Here is a 22,017-nt window from a genome sequence, read left to right on the forward strand (position 1 = left end):
CCAAGCGCTCTATTCATCTGAATGAGGAGACTCATGAAATGGTAATAATAAATGTTTACAAAGCGATTTAATACTTTTGAAAATCACGATCGCAATATATATGTCCATGCTTAATATCCAATGGCCAGAAAGTGATAACTGTTTTTAAAAATTGTTAAAATTTTGGTATTTGTTATCCAGCAAGCCCAGAGATTGTTGTGTACACTATGACTTTATATAAAATTATCTTTAATGTGTGATATGAATAAAAAGTGATCATAAAATAATGATTTCTCAACTCAAATGAATGGTGGCTTGGACCCGTAAACAGTATTACATACAGTTGAAGTCAGAATTATTAGCCCCCCTGAATTATTAGCGCCCCTGTTTATTTTTTTCACCAATTTCTGTTTAATGGAGGGAAGTTTGTTTCAGCGCATTTCTAAGCAAAATAGTTTTAATAACCTATTTCTAATAACGGATTTATTTTATCTTTGCCATGATGACAGTAAATAATATTTTACTTGATATTTTTCAAGACACTTCTATACAGCTTAAAGTGACATTTAAAGGCTTAACTAGGTTAATAAGGTGAACTAGGCAGGTTAGGGTAATTAGGCAAGTTATTGTATAATGATGGTTTCTTCTGTAGATTATTGAAAAAAAATTGGCTTAAAGGGGCTAATAATTTTGTCCCAAAAATGTTTTTTTTTAAACTTTAATAACTGCTTTTAATCTAGCCAAAATAAAACAAATAAGACTTTTTCCAGAAGAGAAAAATATTATCTGACATACTGTGAAAATTTCCTTGCTCTGTTTAACATAATTTGGGAAATAAATAAAAAATTAATTCAAAAGGGGGCTAATAATTCTGACTTCAACTGTACGTCACCAACACGTTACCACTTAACAAGTGGATAGAGTACCCATCAATATACTGGGGTGTTAGGACCCACACAGACTGCAAGTTAAGCGCTCCCTGCTGGTCGTACTAACACCACTTATGTCAACAACCTAGCTTTCCCATGTGGTCTCCCATCCAGGTACAGACCAAGCACAGCCCTGCTTAGCTTTCAGTGGGCGATAGTGTTGCGCGGATGGCGGTTATATCCGTGGGCGCTGCGGGTCGGGTAATAAAAACATACATTATGATTTATTGCGGGTGGGTTGCGGGTGGATGTTGCGGGACATGGCAGTGGACCAGCGGAAAAAAAAGCTGAGAGTGGGCTTTGCAGAATGGGAAGATGAGACGCTCAAAAAATGAATGAAGTGCAAGAGTAGCCTACTGTTCACAGTTTTAGTTAGAGGAGTCATCAGAGGAAAATCTGCTATCGTTCTAGAGAAACAAGATCGCTTATTTACACGACTGCAGCAGCTTGCGAGGAGAATCTTGTTCATTCCTACAACAAGTGGTACGAGAGAACGCTCATTCAGTGCAGCTGGCTGCATTTTGAAGGCGAGGCGGAATTGCCTGAATTCAGTCACAGTAGATGCTGTTCTGTTTTTGCACAGTGCAAAGAAAAGGGCCAAGTAAACATAACATAGCTGCCGTTTAGGCTGAAGTGGCACCGTTTTTGTTATCTTGTTCCTGTATCTGTAAAATCTGAAATGTATTATTTTTACTTTCTGTATCAATTTTGTTTTTATAATAAATGTTCATTTAAAAACGTTTAAGATTAACGTATTACTTTACTGTCAGAGATGTGCAGATTATAGCTCACTGAATCTTTTAATCTGTTTTTAGGAGAGTATAAATAAGGTTAAAGCTTCGATAACAGAACTTGAGAACATTGAGGAGGCGCAGGATGAGGACATCAGCTCTCTGGTGAGATTTATGAATTCGATTAAACAACAGTTATTTTGATCATTTTCATGATTGAATTGTGTGATTTGTTAAATGTACAGGAGGAAGAGGCTCAAGAGAACGAGCAGAAGATCGAATTGGAGAAGAGAATCGTGAAAGAGGCTGAAGATGAACTCCGAAAACATGAGAAAGGGCTCTTGGCTGTCAATCAGAAATTCAAAGATGTGAAATGTAAAATGGAGAAACTGTCAGATGAGATGGAGCAGCTGAAGGTGAGAGATCACTACACCACACTTATATTAGTATTATTAAAACAGATGATATTTAATTAATGTTTTGAAAATATTATATTTACATTGTAGCTATTATTAGCTTGAGAGTTTAGTAAGTTACTTAAGTAAATCATTACTATTTACATGATTAAAATAATACTTAAATTATTTTCATAATTGCTTTGTCTGAACAGTTACCTGATTAATTAAATTAATTGAATTACTCGACTTAATGCTGCCTAAATCCATATAAATCAAAGGCATAGACAGTAAGCCTTTAAACTTGAGTCAAACAGGACTGTTTAGTTTGATTATTAACTTTTAAAAATTGTTCTACTTTTAGATTAGCGACACCATATTTTTAAACAGATATTGAAAAATAGCTTAATTGTTTCTGAAGCATGTGCAATTGTTAGACAAATCTAGCATTCTTCAGTTGAAAAATTAAGTTATGGAAAAAAAATTGCCATAATAACATTGGTTGGGTAATAATAAATAATACCAGATATTATCTGTATTGATTTACTCACTCAATTTATTTAGTGAAGTTTATAGATAACTAATTACAAAAGGATCACGTGCATTTGATTGACCACAGCAGGTCCCACATTAGCAATCACGATTCACCGGATGAATTTGAATATGTATAAATAGCCGGATTTTGTCACGTTAACCAACTTCATTTAGAAGAATCCCCCCAATCCACCACTACTCTTTGCCCTCTTTCTTAACTAAGTACCGGGGAGCTCACGAGACCTACCTGAGCTCAGACTCCTCTCTCTCCCAAGGATGTTCCGAGCTCAGGGCTCTCTCCTAGGACAGCATGCCAAACTCACTCTTAGGGTGCTTTCACACCTGTGAATCGATTCAGTTGTTCCGAAACAGAGATTACACTTGTTACATTGTTGCTCTTTGCTCTTGGAGCGGTTCGCTGTCACACTGCAAAGTTTCTAATCGGACCAAAAGAGCTAAAACAAGTCACGTGCGAGTAAACTCTCCTCACATTGGTCAGAGTGTCAGGGTTTATTTTGCAGCACCCCGCTAAAGCTGTCAGGAGAGGTGGTGGTTTGGTGGTGATTGACAGGGTGCGCGCGCGACGTGTCTGAGGAGAGACGCGGTGGGGAGGGGTGAGAAGGGTGCGCGACGATGCCTATTTGAGGACCGGGAGGGAGACGCGAGATTACCGGGAGATCATCACTTGTTTGCGGGCATCCGGAGACTCGAGAAACTTCCCGCCCTACTCATAATTCTCTCTTCATATAGCCGTAGGCCTATTACATTTCCATAAAACACTGGGATATAACCGCGCTCGGATCGGATCGCTTTCTCACTGCAATCGATCCGCTCCAGGGTTCGTTTCAATCGAGCCGAGACCACCTCATTCAAGCGATCTCGGAGCGATTACTTTGGCGCGGAACAGAGCGCGATTGCCCTGTTCACATATGCCAAACAAACCGCGCTAACTGGGCAAACGAGATACGTTCCGAAACAAAAGTGTAGGTGTGAAAGCACCCTTACTTATCAATCATCAACTAAGTGTGAACTCTTGAATGTGCAACTGTGCTGTTAAATTGAGCCTTTTTAGTTGAAAAATAGAATTATTCTGCCTAAAACATTTTGTATAACAAAAAAAATACAATTGATCTGCTTCTCTGAATTGGCTTATACAGAACTGTTTAGTTTATGTGCAGAATTTAAGCCAGAAACATAATTAACTGTAATTAATAATGAAAAATAATCGCTTTACCTTTTTATTTTAGCAGAAAAGTAATTTAATTACAGTAACTAGTTACTTAGCGTTTACGTTATTAAGTTGGATGAGACGTAACATTCAGTAAGTCTCTAATGGTGCTGGGTGAAAATGAGAACACACAACTGCTGGATAAGTGAAACAAATATGAACTATTTATTAAACAGAGCATATCAAACTATGAAAATAGGAATTTAGAATGTAATTTTAAATAACCGAATTAAACGAAAAAACAAAATGATATAACAAAACGATCAAACTAAACCCCAACCCACTAAACTAACTAACCAAAGAAAAATGCAGAAACAAAACTGTAATCTTCAGCGCGACGCTTAATTAAACTACTTACCTACTCCAAAACATTATTACAAATTTGGCAACTCCTCCATAAACCAACTAACACAAAGAAACTATGCTTCTCAAAATTACTAGATTTCTCCTAAAATGCACACTGCTAGCCATTAGCAAAACAAGAGCTTATTTGATAATCCAGTTCTCATAAAGATCGTTTAACTTCTCAAGAAATACTATATTGAGCTGCACAGGTTTATCTAATAAATAGATCACTTAATCAAAAGAGACTAAACAACAACAGCAACCGCAACAAAACTATACAGACACAAATGAACAGGCTAGCTAACTAATTACACCAAACACAGACTAACTTTAGGTAATCATATACCGAAGTATCACCATATACATATGAAAGTTAATTATTCATTCAATTATATTATATTATTATATAGAAAAATAATATTGAACACTCGAATATCAATGTTTTTCTGCATTTACTAAGTATTAAAGGTATTTAAATAGTACATTTTTGTTAATATTCTTATATTTTTTTGTTCCAAATTTCAAATAAATGAATTTAAAATGTTTATTTTATTACTTTTTTGTATTAATTAACAGTTGGAAAAAGTAATAAATGTTTTTATTAAGGTTGCAAGTCATGATTTTCTAACTAAATATTGCTTTCTTAAAGAGCCCATATTATACATGAAATAGGGTCATATCTTGGTTGTAAGGGTCTCCAACAACAGTTTAATATGCATGCAAGGTCAAAAAACACTTTCATGGTCTTATAATCTGCATTTATTTTTACCTAATTATCCCAGCGACTCCCGTATGAATCGTCCAGTGATTCATTTGTTCCCAAACCCCTCCTTAGCGCGAAGCTAATCTGCGCTGATTGGACCAATGACAGTCTGTTGCGATTGGTCGACTGCCTTCAGTCAGAGAGTGAAATGCCAAACAGCTAATCAGCAATATAAAAGTAATCACAGTTCATACACGCTCGATAGTGTAGGCGTGGAGTTTAGCTGCCAGTGGGTCAATGTAAATACAGACTATGGACTTGAAAATACAGACAACTAACTATTTTATTGAGCAAAAACTCCAAAAACTGTCGAGGAGATCTCATAGCTTGTCTCACTCTGCACTTTTCACAGACACACACACACATATTGCACAAACACACACACGTACTTAACCCTGCTCCGGACGACAACGCGCACACACAGACACACACACTACTCCTCGTCCACGGAGCTTCGTTAACAAAGCAGCACGCGTCACGTTTTTAACGTGACTTTGCACGCGATAAGAGAATATAGCCAGTTAATCTGATACAGTACACGCGGTTACAAGTAACAAATCACAACTAAATACATTTGCAAGCTAGAGTCAACGAGGCAACTTTAATCGCACGTACTTACACTTGAGAAATGGAGGAAGAAAAATCCATCCTGACGTCCATCAGTAAGTTACTCTTTACTGATCCTTCCTTTAACAAACGCTGATGAAGTATTCTTTGTAGCATGTAGTTTCCAGAAGTTTCCAGTAGTTTCCAACTGCTTGGCTATAATGCTGAGGTTTCATGTTTGGGTAGAGACTCGATATATCCATCTGCAGAGTGACTTCAATCGACCGGCATGTTTGTGTGTGTGTGTGTGTTTGTGGGTGTGTGTGTGTGTGTGTCTGGGTTTCTGCGTCAGAGGGCAGGGCCTCAGGTTTGAAATCTCCCGGGTTTGCGCGTGCACGTGAATAACTTGGTTTCGTTCGTACGTCATGGCGAAACACCTAATGAATCGGTATCAAGGCAACTCGTTTGAAGCACTATGAGTCGACTCTTTTATAGATGAATCAACAGTTTTAAACACTGTATTCTTACAGATTTAAGCCTTAGCTGGATACTTCACTTCACTTAGAGCTGTGTTACACACTACATGGAGGGGAATTTTCAAAAACCCATAATATGGGCTCTTTAAATCTTTTGAAGTGTAAACATTTGTAAAATATGTAAACAAATTCTATAATAATTTGTTTATTATGAAATTTGTAAAAATATAATACATTTAATATATTATTTTGTAATTATAAAAATATACTGCATAAATGTCTGAAAACAGCTCCATTTTTTGTTATTCTGACCAACTTGTGCGACGTTTCATTATACTGTAATTTAGAAGAAATGTTATCTGTAGTTTGCAGAATATTTAAAGATTTTCCTTAACAGGAGGAGCAAGTGAAGGCAGAAACTGTTTGCAACAAACTTGATCAAACCATGAAGACCTTGGAGAAGAAACTCAAGGATCATCAGAACAACATTCAGAGCATGAAAGAAGATTTGTCCCTCCAAGAGGAAGACTTGCGGGTATTCACTCCATTGCTTTTCTAACATTTAATTGCATATTTAAAATCAGCTGTCATAAGAGAATGTGTGCATCTGCATTCAAGCGACTCTCTGCTTGCTGAGTGGTGTGTAAATGCTCTGTGTGTGCAGGATTGTGAAGCCAAAGCCCGAGAGCTGTGTCCTGAGCGCCAGCAGGTTGATCAGAGTCCCAGAAGCATTGATGTGGAGATCACACGCCTGCGACAGAAAATCAAAACGCAAGAGAACAGTCACGGCGATAAGGAGCAAATTATCCGGTATTTCTGCAGCTATTAGCTTTCATTCATTAGCCTCTTTCACACGGTAATACCGGAGAAATTACCTGAATGACTTTATGGTAAATTCAAAAATACACTGTTTACAAACAGCAGAATTCCCAAGATGATCTCGCTGCAGTCTGTAAGGGTGCTCTCACACTTGGTTCAATTGCCTGGACCGTACCAAAGTTCGATTGTCCCCCCTAGCCACCTTCTCGGTTGGTTTGTGTTCACACTGTCTTTTTTCCTTCTGACACAACTCATCGAGCTGCTGTTTTGTTTGCGGCTGTTGCTAGGTGACCGTCACAAAAGCAAAGCGCCAAAATGGAAGATGTCTGCAAAAATATTATAACCATCCAGAACATCTCACAGTGTCTGCAGAAGCTGTTTTTGGAGGAGACAAGCAGACATCACTGTGTTTGCCCTGGCTCATTCCCGTTGTCACCAAAGTACGATATGTGACATACAGACACACACACACACACACACAGACACACACACACACACACACGAATGAACGTTATGAAAATGATAGTTTGTTGGACAGTTGGGGGTTCACTTCCATTATGTGGCTGTTGCTAGGGGATAGTCACGGAAGCAAAGTGCCAAAATGAAAAGACGTCCGCACATCCTGGTCGATTTGCTTTTACTGAATCTTTTAATTTTGGACATACAGAAAGCGACTCGCATCTATCTGCCGTAAAACACCATAAACATTCAGAACATCACACAGTGTCTGCAGAAGCTGCTTTTGGAGGAGACAAGCAGACATCACTGTGTTTGCCCTGGCTTATTCCCGCGCGTCACCAAGGTACGAAACGTGACCCACACACACACACACACGAACGAACGTTATGAAAATGATAGTTTGTTGTACAGTCGGCGGTTTACTTCTGTTATTTAGTACGATTGCCTTCACATCAGAAGTGAACCGTACCAGCGTTTGTATGAACCGTACCCCAGACCACCTTTTTCAGGCGTACTCGGGTTTGGTTCACGGGTGCGCACCCGAGTTCAGAAGACATGTTCACACTAGCTAAACGTACCGTACTATGATGTCAAGTGAACCTGGGTGCGGGCCAAAAGAGCTAATGTGAAAGCACCCTAACACGATGAGTTACTGGACCAGGTCCAATACGTAGTGGACATTGTAACGCCGACTAAGGTAACGCCCATACTACTGTGAAGGATGGGTTTAGGGTTGGTGCAGGTGTAGACAATCGTCCACTATGTAGAGGACCTGGGGCCTCATGTACGAAGACTTGCGTGGAAATCTTACTAAAACATTGCGTACGCACAAAGCTGTAAATGTGCGTACGCAGAAAAAAATTCAGATGTATGAAACACTGCGTACGCCGAATCTCACGCATATTCTTTTGTACATCTGAATGAACGTAAAACTAAGCGCAACATGCACGAGCGCAAAACCCCTCCCTGCCTCCTCCCCCGTATGAATATGCTAATGACTATGCTAATGGTAAAACCCAAAGAAAAAGCAAAGGCAAAATCAAGCAAAAAGAGAAACTTTGAACAGAATGTGAATTGGAGGTGCTGCTTTCGGAGGTAGACCGGAGAAAAGCGGTGTTATTTGCAAGTTTGTTCTCCGGAATTAACAACAAAAGAAAAAAATAGAGTGGGAGAGTTTAGCTGATGCGGTCAACACAGTTGGGTCTGAACATCGCACTGAGTGCATTAACAAAAAATAAATAGTCTGGTTTATATCTGTAAAATGTTGCAGGACACTTAACTGTTTCAGTGGCGCTACTTGTAAGACGCTTGTGATCATGACTTGATACGTTCGAGCATGAACTCGGCTCGAATCCAGCGTCTGATGAACTCTTTCTTGTTTTTTCCCCCGCTACATATCAGATTTTGCCAACTATTTATCACGAGAAAGACAAGTAGGAATCATCAATAAGTTCATATCAATAAGCATCATATTTTATTTGCACATTTATTGAATGGAAATGTTTCTGATTCACGCATGCAAATTCATCTTCAGATAGTGTCTTTATAGCAATGTGCGTGCGGTAGATCGCTCTGATTACATTGGGAAAACAGGCGACCGCTGCAAATTGCGCTTTAATGTTTAGCTGGTCAAATGTATGGTATGGAAACCTCATATACCTGCTGAACCCGTCTCATACAGCTGCCATTGCAAGGCTCAGACACTTTGTAGAGAGGAATTTAACACAACTGCCTCTAGGAGTCGCTAATGGAAACAAAACAGACACGCACAAAAAAATGTGCGTACGCCTGCCAGAAAGCTGCCGTGAAGCTGTGCACATTCCCACGTTCAGTTCATTGTTAGTAAATCCAAACGTGAGTGATTCTGAGCGTGAAACCTGGCGTACGCAAAGTTTTTGTGCGTACGCAGCGTTGATACATGAGGCCCCTGGTCTAGTACGTCATTAAGCTGCGGCTGCAGTGAGGACTGTCTCAGAACTCCTGGTAATGTTACAACTTCCCATTTGTGGAAATAGCTGGAACTAATTTTCTGGTATATATATAAAATATATGAAGAGTTTAGATGCCAAAACCTCTAAGTGCTGTCTAAAATTTTCATCTAAAATAAGCATATATTATATATACAGTTAAAGTTAGAATTATTAGCACCCCTGTTTATTTCTGTTTAATGGAGGGAAGATTGTTTCAGCACATTTGTAATCATAATAGTTTTAATAACTCATTTCTAATAACTGATTTAATTTATCTTAGCCATGATGACAGTAAATAATATTTGACTAGATATTTTTCAAGACACTTCTATTCAGCTTAAAGTGACATTTAAAGGCTTAACTGGGTTAATAAGGTGAACTAGGCAGGTTAGGGTAATGAGACAAGTTATTGTTTAACGATGGTTTGTTCAGTAGACTACCGAAAAAAAAATTGCTTAAAGGGGCTAATTATATTGTCCCAAAAATGGTGTTTAAAAAAGTAAAAACTGCTTTTATTCTAACCGAAATAAAACAAATAAGACTTTCTCCAGAAGAAAAAATATTATCAGACATACTGTGAAAATTTCCTTGCTCTGTTAAAAACCATTTGGGAAATATTTAAAAAAGAAAAAAAATCAAAAGGGGGTTAATAATTCTGACTTCAACTTTATTTATTTATTGTTATCAATAAATAGTGCAATTTTCCTTTTAAAAAATACTTTTATTTTATTTATTTGCTATTAATTTTAGAATTTAAAAAGCATACAATTACATGAAAAGGCAGGAATACCAAAAGCTTCAAAAGTTTCAAGTAAATTATCAAGTTTTGTTCCTCTGGTTTGGCCGCCTTTTCATATATAGTATTGTACTTTTTGTTTGTTGAGATGGATGTGCTTTCGAAAAATATTACTTACTTAAAAGCATATAAAATGCATGTAAAGCCTGATTGATTCACTTTTATTTTGAAAATCTATTATTTTTCAGGGAGTATGCGGAGGCTCACAGTAATTACAAAAGCAAATCCAGCCAGCTGAGGGACCTCAGGAAGTTTATCGACCGTCTCGACAACATCATGATTGACCGCCAGGACCGATACAAAACACTGCGAAAGTAACTTACTCAGGCTCCAGCAGTGGTATGTAAAAGATGGCCACTTTTGTCGTTTTTATGTTGACGAGTTTGTTGCTTTTTCAGGTCGCTTTCTGTAAGGTGCAAGCTGTACTTCAACAACTTCATGATCCAGCTGCACTGCTGTGGCTCTATGATGTTTGACCACAACAATGAAACGCTGTCCATTTCTGTAAGTTACATTTGGCCATCTTGATCAATTTATTCAAATGATTCTTTAAAAATTATTCTCCCTCCTGTAAATCTGTTTTTCTTTTCAAATATTTCTCAAATGATGTTTAACCGAGCACGGAATTTTTCACAGTATTACCTATAGTATTTTTTCTTCTAAAGAAAGTCTTATTTGTTTTATTTTGGCTGGAATAAAAGTTTTTAAAGTTTGCGCGCGCAGATTCCGTGTGGGCCTACTTATAACACACAATTAAACACATATTTTGCAAACTGCAGAAAACAAGGCAGCAATTTTAATTACACTTACATGCTATGATCCGGAGGGAGAAGAAACTTGTCTAGATGAACTGTAACAGTTGCTGACAAAGTCCTTGGCAAAGCCTGACAAAATTCTAATACTAATAGTCTCTGCTGCTCCTTCCTCTTATAGCAAATGGCTAGCGAATCCCGCGTTGCAGCTTAGGTTATTGTATCAAACATCAGAAAGAAATGACAGGAACAAACTCAGCACTAGGTTGGCTATACTGCGGTGTTGTTGTGAAAATAAACTTTAACCCTTTATTCCCCACAACCGAATCTCCATCTGTCAGTGATCATCATCTTCGCGTCACGATCAGTCCCATGATACCCCGCGCTCGCGCTAGTGTCTGAAGAGAAATGCGCATTCATGTTTTACCGGATGTGGAACTACATATTTGGTGATGTACCGTATCAACGTCAACGCGTTCAATCAAAATATCCGAACCCAACTTGATTCATTCATTCGACTCTGAGTCGACATTTAGTTAAAGAATCAAGTTTTAAACAAGGCGCAATTTCAGATTTAAACCTAAGCTGGATGTTTTCATTCACTTAGTGCTGTTACACACTGCATGGAAGGTCATTTTCAAAAACCCATAATAGGGGATCTTTAAGGGGGCTAATAATATTGACCTTAAAATAGTCATTCATTCATTTTCTTGTCGGCTTAGTCCCTTTATTTATCTGGGGTCGCCACAGCGTAATGAACCGCCAACTTATCCAGCAAGTTTTTACGCAGCGGATGCCCTTCCAGCCACAACCTTTCTCTGGGAAACATCCACACACACTCATTCACACACACACACTAGGGACAATTTAGCCTACCCAATTCACCTGTACCGCATGTCTTTGGACTGTGGGGGAAACCGGAGCACCTGGAGGAAACCCACGCCAACACGGGGAAAACATGCAAACTCCACACAGAAATGCCAACTGACCCAGCCGAGGCTCAAACCAACGACCTTCTGCTTCTCCTTTTTGCTGTGAGGCGACAGCGCTACCCACTGCAGCACCACGTTGCCCATATCAATTACAGTTGAAGGCAAAATAATTAGAAAAGAGAACATGCAAACTCCACACAGCATCGCCAACTGAGCCGAGGCTCGAACCAGCAACCCAGCGACCTTCTTGCTGTGAGGCGAACGTGCTACCCAAAGTAAACAAACAAGTAAAGTAAACAAATAAGACTTTCTCCAGAAGAAAAAATATTATCGGAAATACTGAGAACAATTCCTTGCTCCCTTAAATATCACTTGAGAAATGGGGCTAATAATTTTAACATCAACTGCATTTTTATATTGTGTTTTTTTAGTCCTGATTGTTACTGTGTTTTTCTCAGGTGAAGCCGCCTGGTCAGGAGATGAACAGCGTCAGTGACATGCGCTCTCTCTCGGGCGGTGAACGCTCCTTCTCCACCGTCTGCTTTATTCTGGCACTCTGGGAAATCACAGAGTCTCCTTTCCGCTGCCTGGACGAGTTTGATGTTTACATGGTATGATCTCTCATGTGATGATTTCCAGGACATCCAGGCGTATGCTGAGCATTAGTGCTTCATATGTAAATGAAGGTCTGGTAAAGTTTGTTTTGTGTGTTGCATTTTTTAAGGACATGCACAATCGCAGCATTTCAATGAACATGCTTGTGGCACTTTCCGAGCGTCAACATCTGCGGCAGTTCATCTTCATCACCCCTCAGTCTATCAGGTAGGACAGCAAATGGTGTTATCAGAGTTCCTACGCCTCTTGAAAGCACTTGAATTTCAGACGTATGGTTTCAAGGCTTTAAAAAACAAACATAAGTGCTTGAATTAAATTAGTTTTCGGTGTTTTTTCAACAATTGTTACACTGATGTTGTAAACAGAATGAAAATTATAAACAAGAAAATGTAAATATTTTATATGAATTCAATTCAAGTTTGTTTGTGTTTAGCGTTTGTCACATTGATTATTACTTCAAAGCAGCTTTACAAAAGGTGCACAGAAAAGTTAGTCAGCATAATTCTATCTAGTTTTGAACTGCGACAGCGTGTCTGAGCCTCGGACATTATCAGGAAGGCTGTTCCAGAGTTTAGGAGCCATATATGAGAAGGCTCGACCTCCATTAGTGGACTTTGCTATTCTTACTACAAGAAGTCCTGAGTTTTGAGATCTTAAAGAGCACAGAGTTTACCCCTTTTTTATGATTTAAAATTACTATTAAAGGGCCATGAAACCCCCTCGTTTCAGCAGGGTGTTTTCACACCTCTTCTTTGGAAAAAGTCAGAAAAGTGGGCGTGTCCAGCTCTGTTTACGGGGGAGTGTCGGAGGAACTAAAGTGGGAGGGAGTGGGAGTGTCGATTTGGGCACGCGCAAGTTTCAGAGTCAAAATACACACACACACACACATACATACAGGAGAATGTGATGGTATTTAACCTACATGGACATCTGTAGTCGAATTATTAGCCAAATTATTAAATGGTGGACTTTAACTGCAGTTTGGCTCTTTCGTTCAGGGAATTCATTCATGCCCCTCGCGACACACGAGATATTTGATTCGAGGAGCTGCTCTAAGCGTGTATTTTTCATGCAATGTTTTATACCGCACGGCGAATGAGAGAAAAAAACCCTCCGCATTTCCCAGAAACTTAGATGCACACGACAGGTAGCGTCAGAAAGCCGCGCGTGTTATTCCGGTCACTAAATGCGGTAAAAACCCTACACGAGGTTAAAGTTTGGTTGTGGTGCTAACGTGTTTACACTCTGTGCAATAGTTTGTTAGATACGAACAAACTGAATAAACAAAGAGCACTAGTCGCTCACTTACCAAATCTGTAGAGACAGGACAATCACCAGCAACTAGAGCCGCATCTTTATGAAGAGAAAACTACAAATGAATCCAAATCTCAGCGTTTGCAGCTCTCAGGTAAACAATAATCCTCCTTAGACACGTAAGTTATTGTTGTCGCGCGTCGCGTACACTGTAATCCACACGTGAGTCTGAGCTCTCACAGAGAGAAAATGAAAACGAAACTTAACTGCAGCAAACTATAAAAGCAACACTTCACGCTTGTTTTGCCAACACAACGTGGCGTCTCTGTCCTGAAAACACGGTGATAGTAATAAATATTAATGAAGTTGCACAATAGAGTGCGCTGATTGGTTTGACCCAAGCCTTACTCATGCATTAATGCAACACACTGTAAGACGTAATAAGACTCACTCTGGCACAGACGCCCAGTCTGCACGCTGGAATACACACTATTATGTCATGACCGTGACGCAGCTTCAAAAATTCGTTTCAAACAGGAAGTACGAATTTGCTTAAAATAACGCAAAAACAACCAATTTACACTTTTTAGTGAAATATAGGTGTCCTAATAGTGTTTTTAGCAGTGTGGGACACATATACGACTGTCAACAGCTCAAAAAATGTGTTTTGGTGTTTCGTGACCCTTTAAGGTTGTTCTGAGTGTGCCAGTTTAGGTTCAGTTCAACACACAGTTCAGATGTTTTTATTATAATGTGTTCAAAAGTGTTATTTTGGGGGCGTTTACACAGTATGCTGTATAAGGGGCGTGCAGCTTCACATGAAAATTAGTTTAAAATTCCCGCCCAACTTAACAAGGGAGCGGAGCCAAGAGCTCGCCCGCTCTGTGTTTGGGAACAAGCAGGCAGACAGAGACGCTGCATGAGAAGATGAGCATTCAGCCTCGGCCACAGACCAAGCAGAGGGTACACAATCATTTGTGTCTTTGTATAGTTTCTCAGCCAACTGTGTGCAAGTGTCGAGCTTGTACACAGACTAATTACGACGCACACTGAATTACCTTTGACTGAGGCACCGGATGACCGCCCCGCTTAGAGCCGCGACATGGCACACCAGACATGGACATTTGCATGTTCAGATGGCACTCTGTGGTAGAGATCAGCGCGGGACTAAATATTGAATCCCGCCAGGTTCTTGCCCGAATTTGACCGCTCCCGCTCATATTCAGCATGTGCTGTCCCACTACCTGCCGCGCCCAACAAGCGGGGGGAGAACAAAACCGAAAACCACCCTATAACAAGCTGTCTGTGTAAGCACACACACATAAGCACGCTCTTTCTCTCTCTCTCTCTCTCTCTCTCTCTTACACACATACACACACACACACAGACAGCAGCACAAAGGTGTCTCTCTCTCTCTCTCTCTCTCTCACACACACACAAACACACACACACACACACACACACACACACAGCAACAAAGCGACACCATGTGAGGCAAAGGCGCCCGCACTTTCCAACTGCACCTAGTTAAGATCACACTCACAGGGAGCTTCTGTGACCTCGAGAAATGCAAACGGCTGAAGTTTAAGGTAGACGCAATGAAAAGTAAACATGTTTGCAAACCTACCGATTGCTAAAATTGTGTTGAGCCCAATGAGCCTTACATCTAAAAATAGAGCAAGAGTGTTCCTCTAGCGACACCGCTTTGACTCACACGCTGAAAATGGCGGACGTGAAACGACAAACTGAGGATATGGTGACACCCACCTGTCAATCAATATTGGTGGGCGGGGGGATCGCACTCCTACGTAAAGTTGCGGTCGATCTAAAAACCGCTCCAATTGGTCCACCGTTTTTATGTTGTTAAATTAAAAAAAAAGGACTGTGTGTTTATATCACCCCAATATGACAGTCTATACACTATATTAATACACATGTCTGTCCAGACAACTTGAAAAGTAGATTTGTCACCATAGGTGCCCTTTAAAGAGCAGGTTGGATTGTAGCGAAACAGAAGGTTTGTTAGATAAACAGGAGCTAGACTATTTAAAGCTTTATAGGTAAGAAGCATTCTATAATCAATACGGAACTTAACAGGCAGCCAGTGTAAAGAAGATACATGTACCCATACCAGAACTATGACAAATAATGCACATTTTATAAATATTTTGCATTTGAATTTTACCAATTTAGAATTTAATAACTTTTATCAAAGTTCTTTGAACATGACTAGGGTGACACGATGGCTCAGTGGTTAGTGTGTTTTTTAAAGTGCTGTGTTTGATTTTCTTTTTTATGTACAAGATTGTGCCGTCAAACTATTGTATAAACGCAATGTCGCACTTGTAGCAGTGTGCTATGACTGTACATCAGCACTGGTGGGGCGCTAAGGCACTCGGCCTCGGCCTGCAGCCTCGTGCCAAAGCACGCCTCCCACCAGTGCTGATATTTAGCCATAGCACACTGCTACAAGTGTTATATTGCGTTTATACAATAGTTTACGGCACAATCTTGTACATAAAAAAGAAAATCAAACACACAGTCTAAAACCCTTTTGTATTAGGAACTAATTTCTTCCGCCATTCATTCACATCTGCAGCTGACGTCAGAACAGCAGAAGCGTTACTAATTCACCAACATCACTTTATAGCTAGTATTTGAATGATTCTCTATAGCGTAATGTGAATTGGTGCTTCTGGTGTGTGACCCCCTTAAGGTGATGACAAAACAGCAAATTTTGCTCACATTTTAAGATTATAAGGCTGAACGTGACATGAAATGCCATCTGTCTACAGAGATTTCTCACCAGACTAGACTTCAGACCAGACTGCTGTTGTGTTTGCGATAAGGAGGGACAAGGCTGAATCCAGCTTCTTATTCGCAGCTTCTTATTGACTATATCCGGTCCACCTTAAAAACCACAAGGCTTCTGTTTTTCAAGAGAACACACTGAGCTTATTATGCGGTTCTGGCGCCATCTTGTGGATAGACAACGTCATCCGCCGCCAACGAGGTCTCAGAAATTGTAAATATTTTAAAATAGGCACTATTCTTACAAATAAAATGCTTAGTTGCAATCTAAACAACTACATTCTCAACTAAAAAAGTCTCAAAAGTACATTTTGTTGTCTAACAACAGTAATATTTTTCAAACTGTAGCCTGCTTGTTGCTTGCTGTATATGGGCGGAGTAATACACAGGTGAAGAGGCCTTTGTGTGATGTTACTGGCAAAATATTGCACGGCTATCAGCCAATCAGATTCAAGAACAGACAGAACTGTTGTGTGTGTGTGTGTGTGTGTGTGTGTGTGTATATATATATATATATATATAAATGAATGGGAATATGAATATACAGAATAATTCTGACTTAACTGCATATAAATATTAATGTTTTTCCTGTATTTTTTTTCAGCCAACTTCCTAAAAGCACCAACATCACAATCCACCAGCTTCAGGATCCAGAGAAAGACACTGAGGAGGAGTGAGAAGTACATTAGGTACACATACACACACACACACATATGTATCACTTGAAGAGACCGCACTGGAAAATGTGTAAAGTTTGTACTGTATGTCTGTATACATTTGCTTTTATTTATTTTCAGAAAAACATTTTAGTGATATAAGGAAAAATAGTTTAGTGTTTTACTGATGTTTTAACATTTCTCAGGCTTCCTTCACATCATTTCTTACTCATCTGTTATTTAGCTGAAAATGTGGAGTTTGTATCTGTTCACACCTGCTGATGACAGTTTGAGTGTGTTCACCTTTAGTGTTTATCAGCTGAAACCAGCATCCCCTGTTATAAACCACAGAACTGTTCCTCGTTATTGTTAACCATTGCATTTTTTTGGTCTCACACACACACACACACACGCACACACACACACACACACACACACACACACACACACACTGAAAGACTAAACCACATTCAAAACACACACAGAAACACACTCACAAAAACACACATGCACACTCACACAGAAACATTCACAGAAACATACTCACAGACAAACACAGACACTCAGACACACACACAGAAACACAGATACAACACACTAACAGACAAACACACAAACAGAAACACACTTACAAACACACACACACCCACAGAAACACGCACACAAAACACTCACTGAAACATACTCATAAACACATACACACACACACAAACATACATACACACTCACAGAAACACACACACTCAAAGACACATTGAGTGCGGTATTCAGAACAAAACACGCTCACACACACACACACACACACACACACACACACACACACACACACACACACACACACACACACATAAACACACGTACAAAAAGCACACAAAAACATGCTCACAAACACACACACACACACACTCACAAACACTCAGACACACACAGAAACACAAACATAAAGACACTTACAAACACACACACTCACAGAAACACACTCACAAACACATACACACACACACACACACACACACAGAAACACACAAACATACATACACACACACACACTGACAGAAACAGTCACAGACACACACACATAGAAACACACGTACAAAACACACACAAACACACTCACAGACACACACAGAAACACACTCACAGAAACAAACACACACAGAAGCACACACACACACACACACACACACACACACACACTCAAAGAAACACTCACAGACACACACACACACACACACACACAAACAAACACATAAAACACACACAGAAACACACTTACAAACACACACACACAGACACACACACACTCATAGAAACACACTGAAACACATACAGAAACATACAAAACATACACACACACAAACAGAAACACACTTACAAACACACACGCAGAAACACAAACACATACACACAGAGACACACACCCTCAAAGAAACACACACTCAAAAAACACACACACACACACACACACACACACACACACACACACACACACACACTCACAGACACACATGTACAATACACAAACACACACACCCTCACAAACACACACCCATAGAAACACAATCACAGAAACACACACACAAACATACACACTCACACAGAAACACACACACACTCAAAGAAACACACAGAAACACATACATAACACACACACACACAAACACACTCACAAACACTCACACAAACACTAACACACTCAAAGAAACACTCACAGACACACACACACACACACAAAAAACACGTACAAAACACACAGAAACACACTCACAAACACACACACAGAAACACACTCACAAACACACACACACAAACAGAAACATTCACAGACACACACACACATACACACACACACACACACACACACACAGAGACACAGACACACACACACACACACACTAAACACCTGTGTTCTGAAAACAACCCATAGATAGTTTATTGATTTTAATCACAATGTTGTCAGTGCAACTGTTACAGACCAAGTTGAAGACATGCCACAAATAAAACACACAAACTCATATTACACAAGTCAATGACTGCTTAAATTTGGCTTTTACCGTAGTAGGTACAAATATTTACAGGGCAAAGATACACACTATTCATTTTGGCCAGTTGCATTTTACAAAGATGTGCCTTTTCTCTGCCACTGAAGGGGATTGACGGAAGAACGCAAAAATGTGGAGGATAAACTAAACAAAGCGGGGACTTCCAGGGTTAAAAATGTAGAGTAGAAATAGTGTTTTACAATACAAACGCAGTGTATTAAGAGTAAACATGTACCAAACCCATTTCAGGTTTTTATTTCCGTCGTCGTAATAACAGGGGAAGCAGATTCATTGCTAAACGCACTTAAAAATGTATTATATTGCCCTTTTTAGTAGTATTATTACTGAAAACTAATTCACAGGCAACCATTCATGCATGTGACGACGATGTAGTGCAAAGTAAACACAAAAACTGCGATGTAAACAAAATAAATACATAAATAAATACGTTGGTCCTCATCAAGGTTATAATAGTTTTGGATTTTTCATTAGTTTTAGATTTTATTTTGTTTTGACGTCTTATTTTCAAATTCAGTTCATTTTATTTAGTTTTTAAAGGGTAGAGTTACTAGCTTTATAAGGGTCTATAGTTTGAAATTGCTTAGGTTTAGTTCAGTTTTTTTGTAAATAAAAGGATATTTGTTAGGTGCAAGATTTAAAATCATCAAAATAAATATTGTTTAATAAAAACTCAACCAAAGATTGGCTACGTTTTGTTTTGGTTTTTTGACACGAGAACACTACCATCTACCCATCCTCAAATTCAAATACAACAGCCCACAAGATAGCAGCCCTAAGTACATCATGTGTGCAAGGCTGCTTCTGAGGTTAGATACACAGTAGTGATGGGAAGTTCAGATCTTAAATGGATCTTTTGTAACAATCTTCCCATGTGTCAAGAGTTCACACTCAGATAATACTTGACTATTTCAGCAGGTTTGGCATGCTGTCCCGGGAGAGAACCCTGAGCTCAAAGATAGATGAGCCCAAGGCTCCCGCCTGGTCAATAAGCATTAGGAGGGATACGAGATCAGGTAGTTCTCGATAACTTCCCATGAGTAGACCACTAATTGCGCCAGTTGTACGTAGTAGGTGGAGGAAACCCGAGTACCAGAGGAAAACCCAGGCGAACACGAGGAGAACATGCAAACTCCGCACAGAGAGTGTCGACTGGCTCAGCTAATGTTTGGGCCAACGACAATTTTAAATTTAGAATCATCCGAATGGCTAATTAGTGATTAGTGATAGGGATCATCTGTAGTCAATCTTATCACGTGCTCCTATCGAAATTAGTTTGTGAAACTTCACTTGGACTTAACATACAGTTGAAGTCAGAATTATTAGCCCCCCTTTGAATTTATTAATTATTATTATTATTATTATTATTATTATTATTATTATTATTTATTATTTATTTGAAATATTTCCCAAATAATGTTTAATGGAAATCTGATAATATTTTTTCTTCTGGAGAAAGTCGTATTTGTTTTATTTCGGCTAGAATGAAATCAGTTTTACATTTTTTAAACACCATTTTAAGGTCAAAGTTTATTGCCTCTTTAGGCAAGTTTTTTTCGATAGTCTTCAGAACAAACCATTGTTATACAATAACTTGCCTAATTACCCTAACCTGCCTAGTTAACCTAATTAACCTAGTTAAGCCTTTAAATGTCACTTTAAGCTGTATAGAAATGTCTTGAAAAATATCTAGTCAAATATTAATTACTTTCATCATGGCAAAGAGAAAATAAATCAGTTTTTAGAAATGATTTATTAAAACTATTACGTTTACAAATGTTTTGAAGAAATCTTCTCACCTGATAATTCTGACTTCAACTGTATCAAAAATATATAGTCAGCAATTATAATTTTAATCAGTTACAACATCACCATGATCTGAAAAGTTTCTTACAGTAAAGTTTTGCAACCCAACTGAATCATGATTCACTTATTTAAATTCCACTACAATTTTCTGCTATGAAATAAACTTACGTTTCGCAAGATCCTCTTATTTAAGCCCTCGGTTTACCTGCGATGCAGTTTAGTTCAGTAACAGCAGGCTGTCATGTACTGCTTGTGTTCAATTCACCCTCGGCTGAATCACGTATGCGCAGTATTATCAGTTCACCGCTTCTCAAATCTGAGCTCAGTGCGCTGTTCTAATAACTGAATAACTCAGTATATATTGGTTTATTTCGAGTCAGAGGGGAAAAGTAGTGTGTGAATATGTGCTTAACATTACCTGAGACGCGAATCGTTTCAAATGATTCTGTTTGTTGAATTAGTTTAACTGGTTCAGCAAGAAGATCCGGTTAAAATTAATGATTTGCGATCACTAATACGGAAATAAAACCCATTATAGGCACAAACGTGTTAAATTAATATTTTTAAGTGTCTGCTAGAGTCGTATTTAAGTTGTCACTGTGCTGCTGTCACGTCTAGCCGTTGTTTTTGTCACGGGACAACAGCGAGGATGACTAGAGGAGGACCGGCTTGATCTTGCCAACGGCATAAGGATTACAGACTCTGAGGTGCCGTACAGGTCAAACACCTGTCATAAAACTGGCAGTGCAAAGCAAATAGATTTACTTCTATGAGGCTTACAGTATGTATTAAATACATGTACAAAGACAAAAACGACGTTTTGCTATAATTTTTGTTGAAATGTTTTTCAATTGAAGTTTTCGTTTTTTCATTTGTTTTCGTTAACTATAATAACCTTGCTCCTCGTGTTTGTGCAAAAAAGAAATAGTGAATCCAACAAAGACGAAGGCGGAAACCGAAAGCATTTACAACACACAGTTTTTAAGAGGAAACATGCACCCGAGGGAGGACATCTAATGGGACGGATGAGCAACGAATGTCAATCTCACACATTAGTATTGTTATCGATACTATCATTTATATAAGGCCTCCCTTGTATTATTCGTCAAGGTTGCCGAAATGAAGTTTTTTTTTGTACACTTAGGACATGCATGCAAATAA

The 22,017-nt window shown here is 39.0% G+C and overlaps 1 protein-coding gene across 13 annotated transcripts in view; it reads left to right on the forward strand.

The window, feature by feature from the left end:
- The window catches only part of smc6 (structural maintenance of chromosomes 6), a 91,422-nt gene that overhangs the window by 26,613 nt on the left and 42,792 nt on the right, over positions 1-22,017 (forward strand). For 7 of the 13 annotated variants that reach the window (XR_012393195.1, XR_012393196.1, XR_012393194.1 and 4 more), the window contains exons 19-27: positions 1,724-1,804; positions 1,885-2,055; positions 6,324-6,461; positions 6,591-6,736; positions 10,159-10,284; positions 10,369-10,474; positions 12,113-12,265; positions 12,379-12,476; positions 16,939-17,023. Coding sequence is in view for 10 of the 13 variants with exons in the window: in XM_073928075.1 (XP_073784176.1) it covers positions 1,724-1,804; positions 1,885-2,055; positions 6,324-6,461; positions 6,591-6,736; positions 10,159-10,284; positions 10,369-10,474; positions 12,113-12,265; positions 12,379-12,476; positions 16,939-17,011 (1,092 nt within the window). In the remaining 3 variants the exon portion in view is untranslated. Of the gene's footprint in view, positions 1-1,723; positions 1,805-1,884; positions 2,056-6,323; positions 6,462-6,590; positions 6,737-10,158; positions 10,285-10,368; positions 10,475-12,112; positions 12,266-12,378; positions 12,477-16,938; positions 17,364-22,017 lie in introns of those variants that run through there. The other 6 variants (XM_073928080.1, XM_073928081.1, XM_073928083.1 and 3 more) reach the window with 1 other exon arrangement.

The sequence above is a fragment of the Danio rerio genome, chromosome 17 (assembly GCF_049306965.1).
Source record: "Danio rerio strain Tuebingen ecotype United States chromosome 17, GRCz12tu, whole genome shotgun sequence".
In the NCBI taxonomy this organism is placed as follows: domain Eukaryota; kingdom Metazoa; phylum Chordata; class Actinopteri; order Cypriniformes; family Danionidae; genus Danio; species Danio rerio.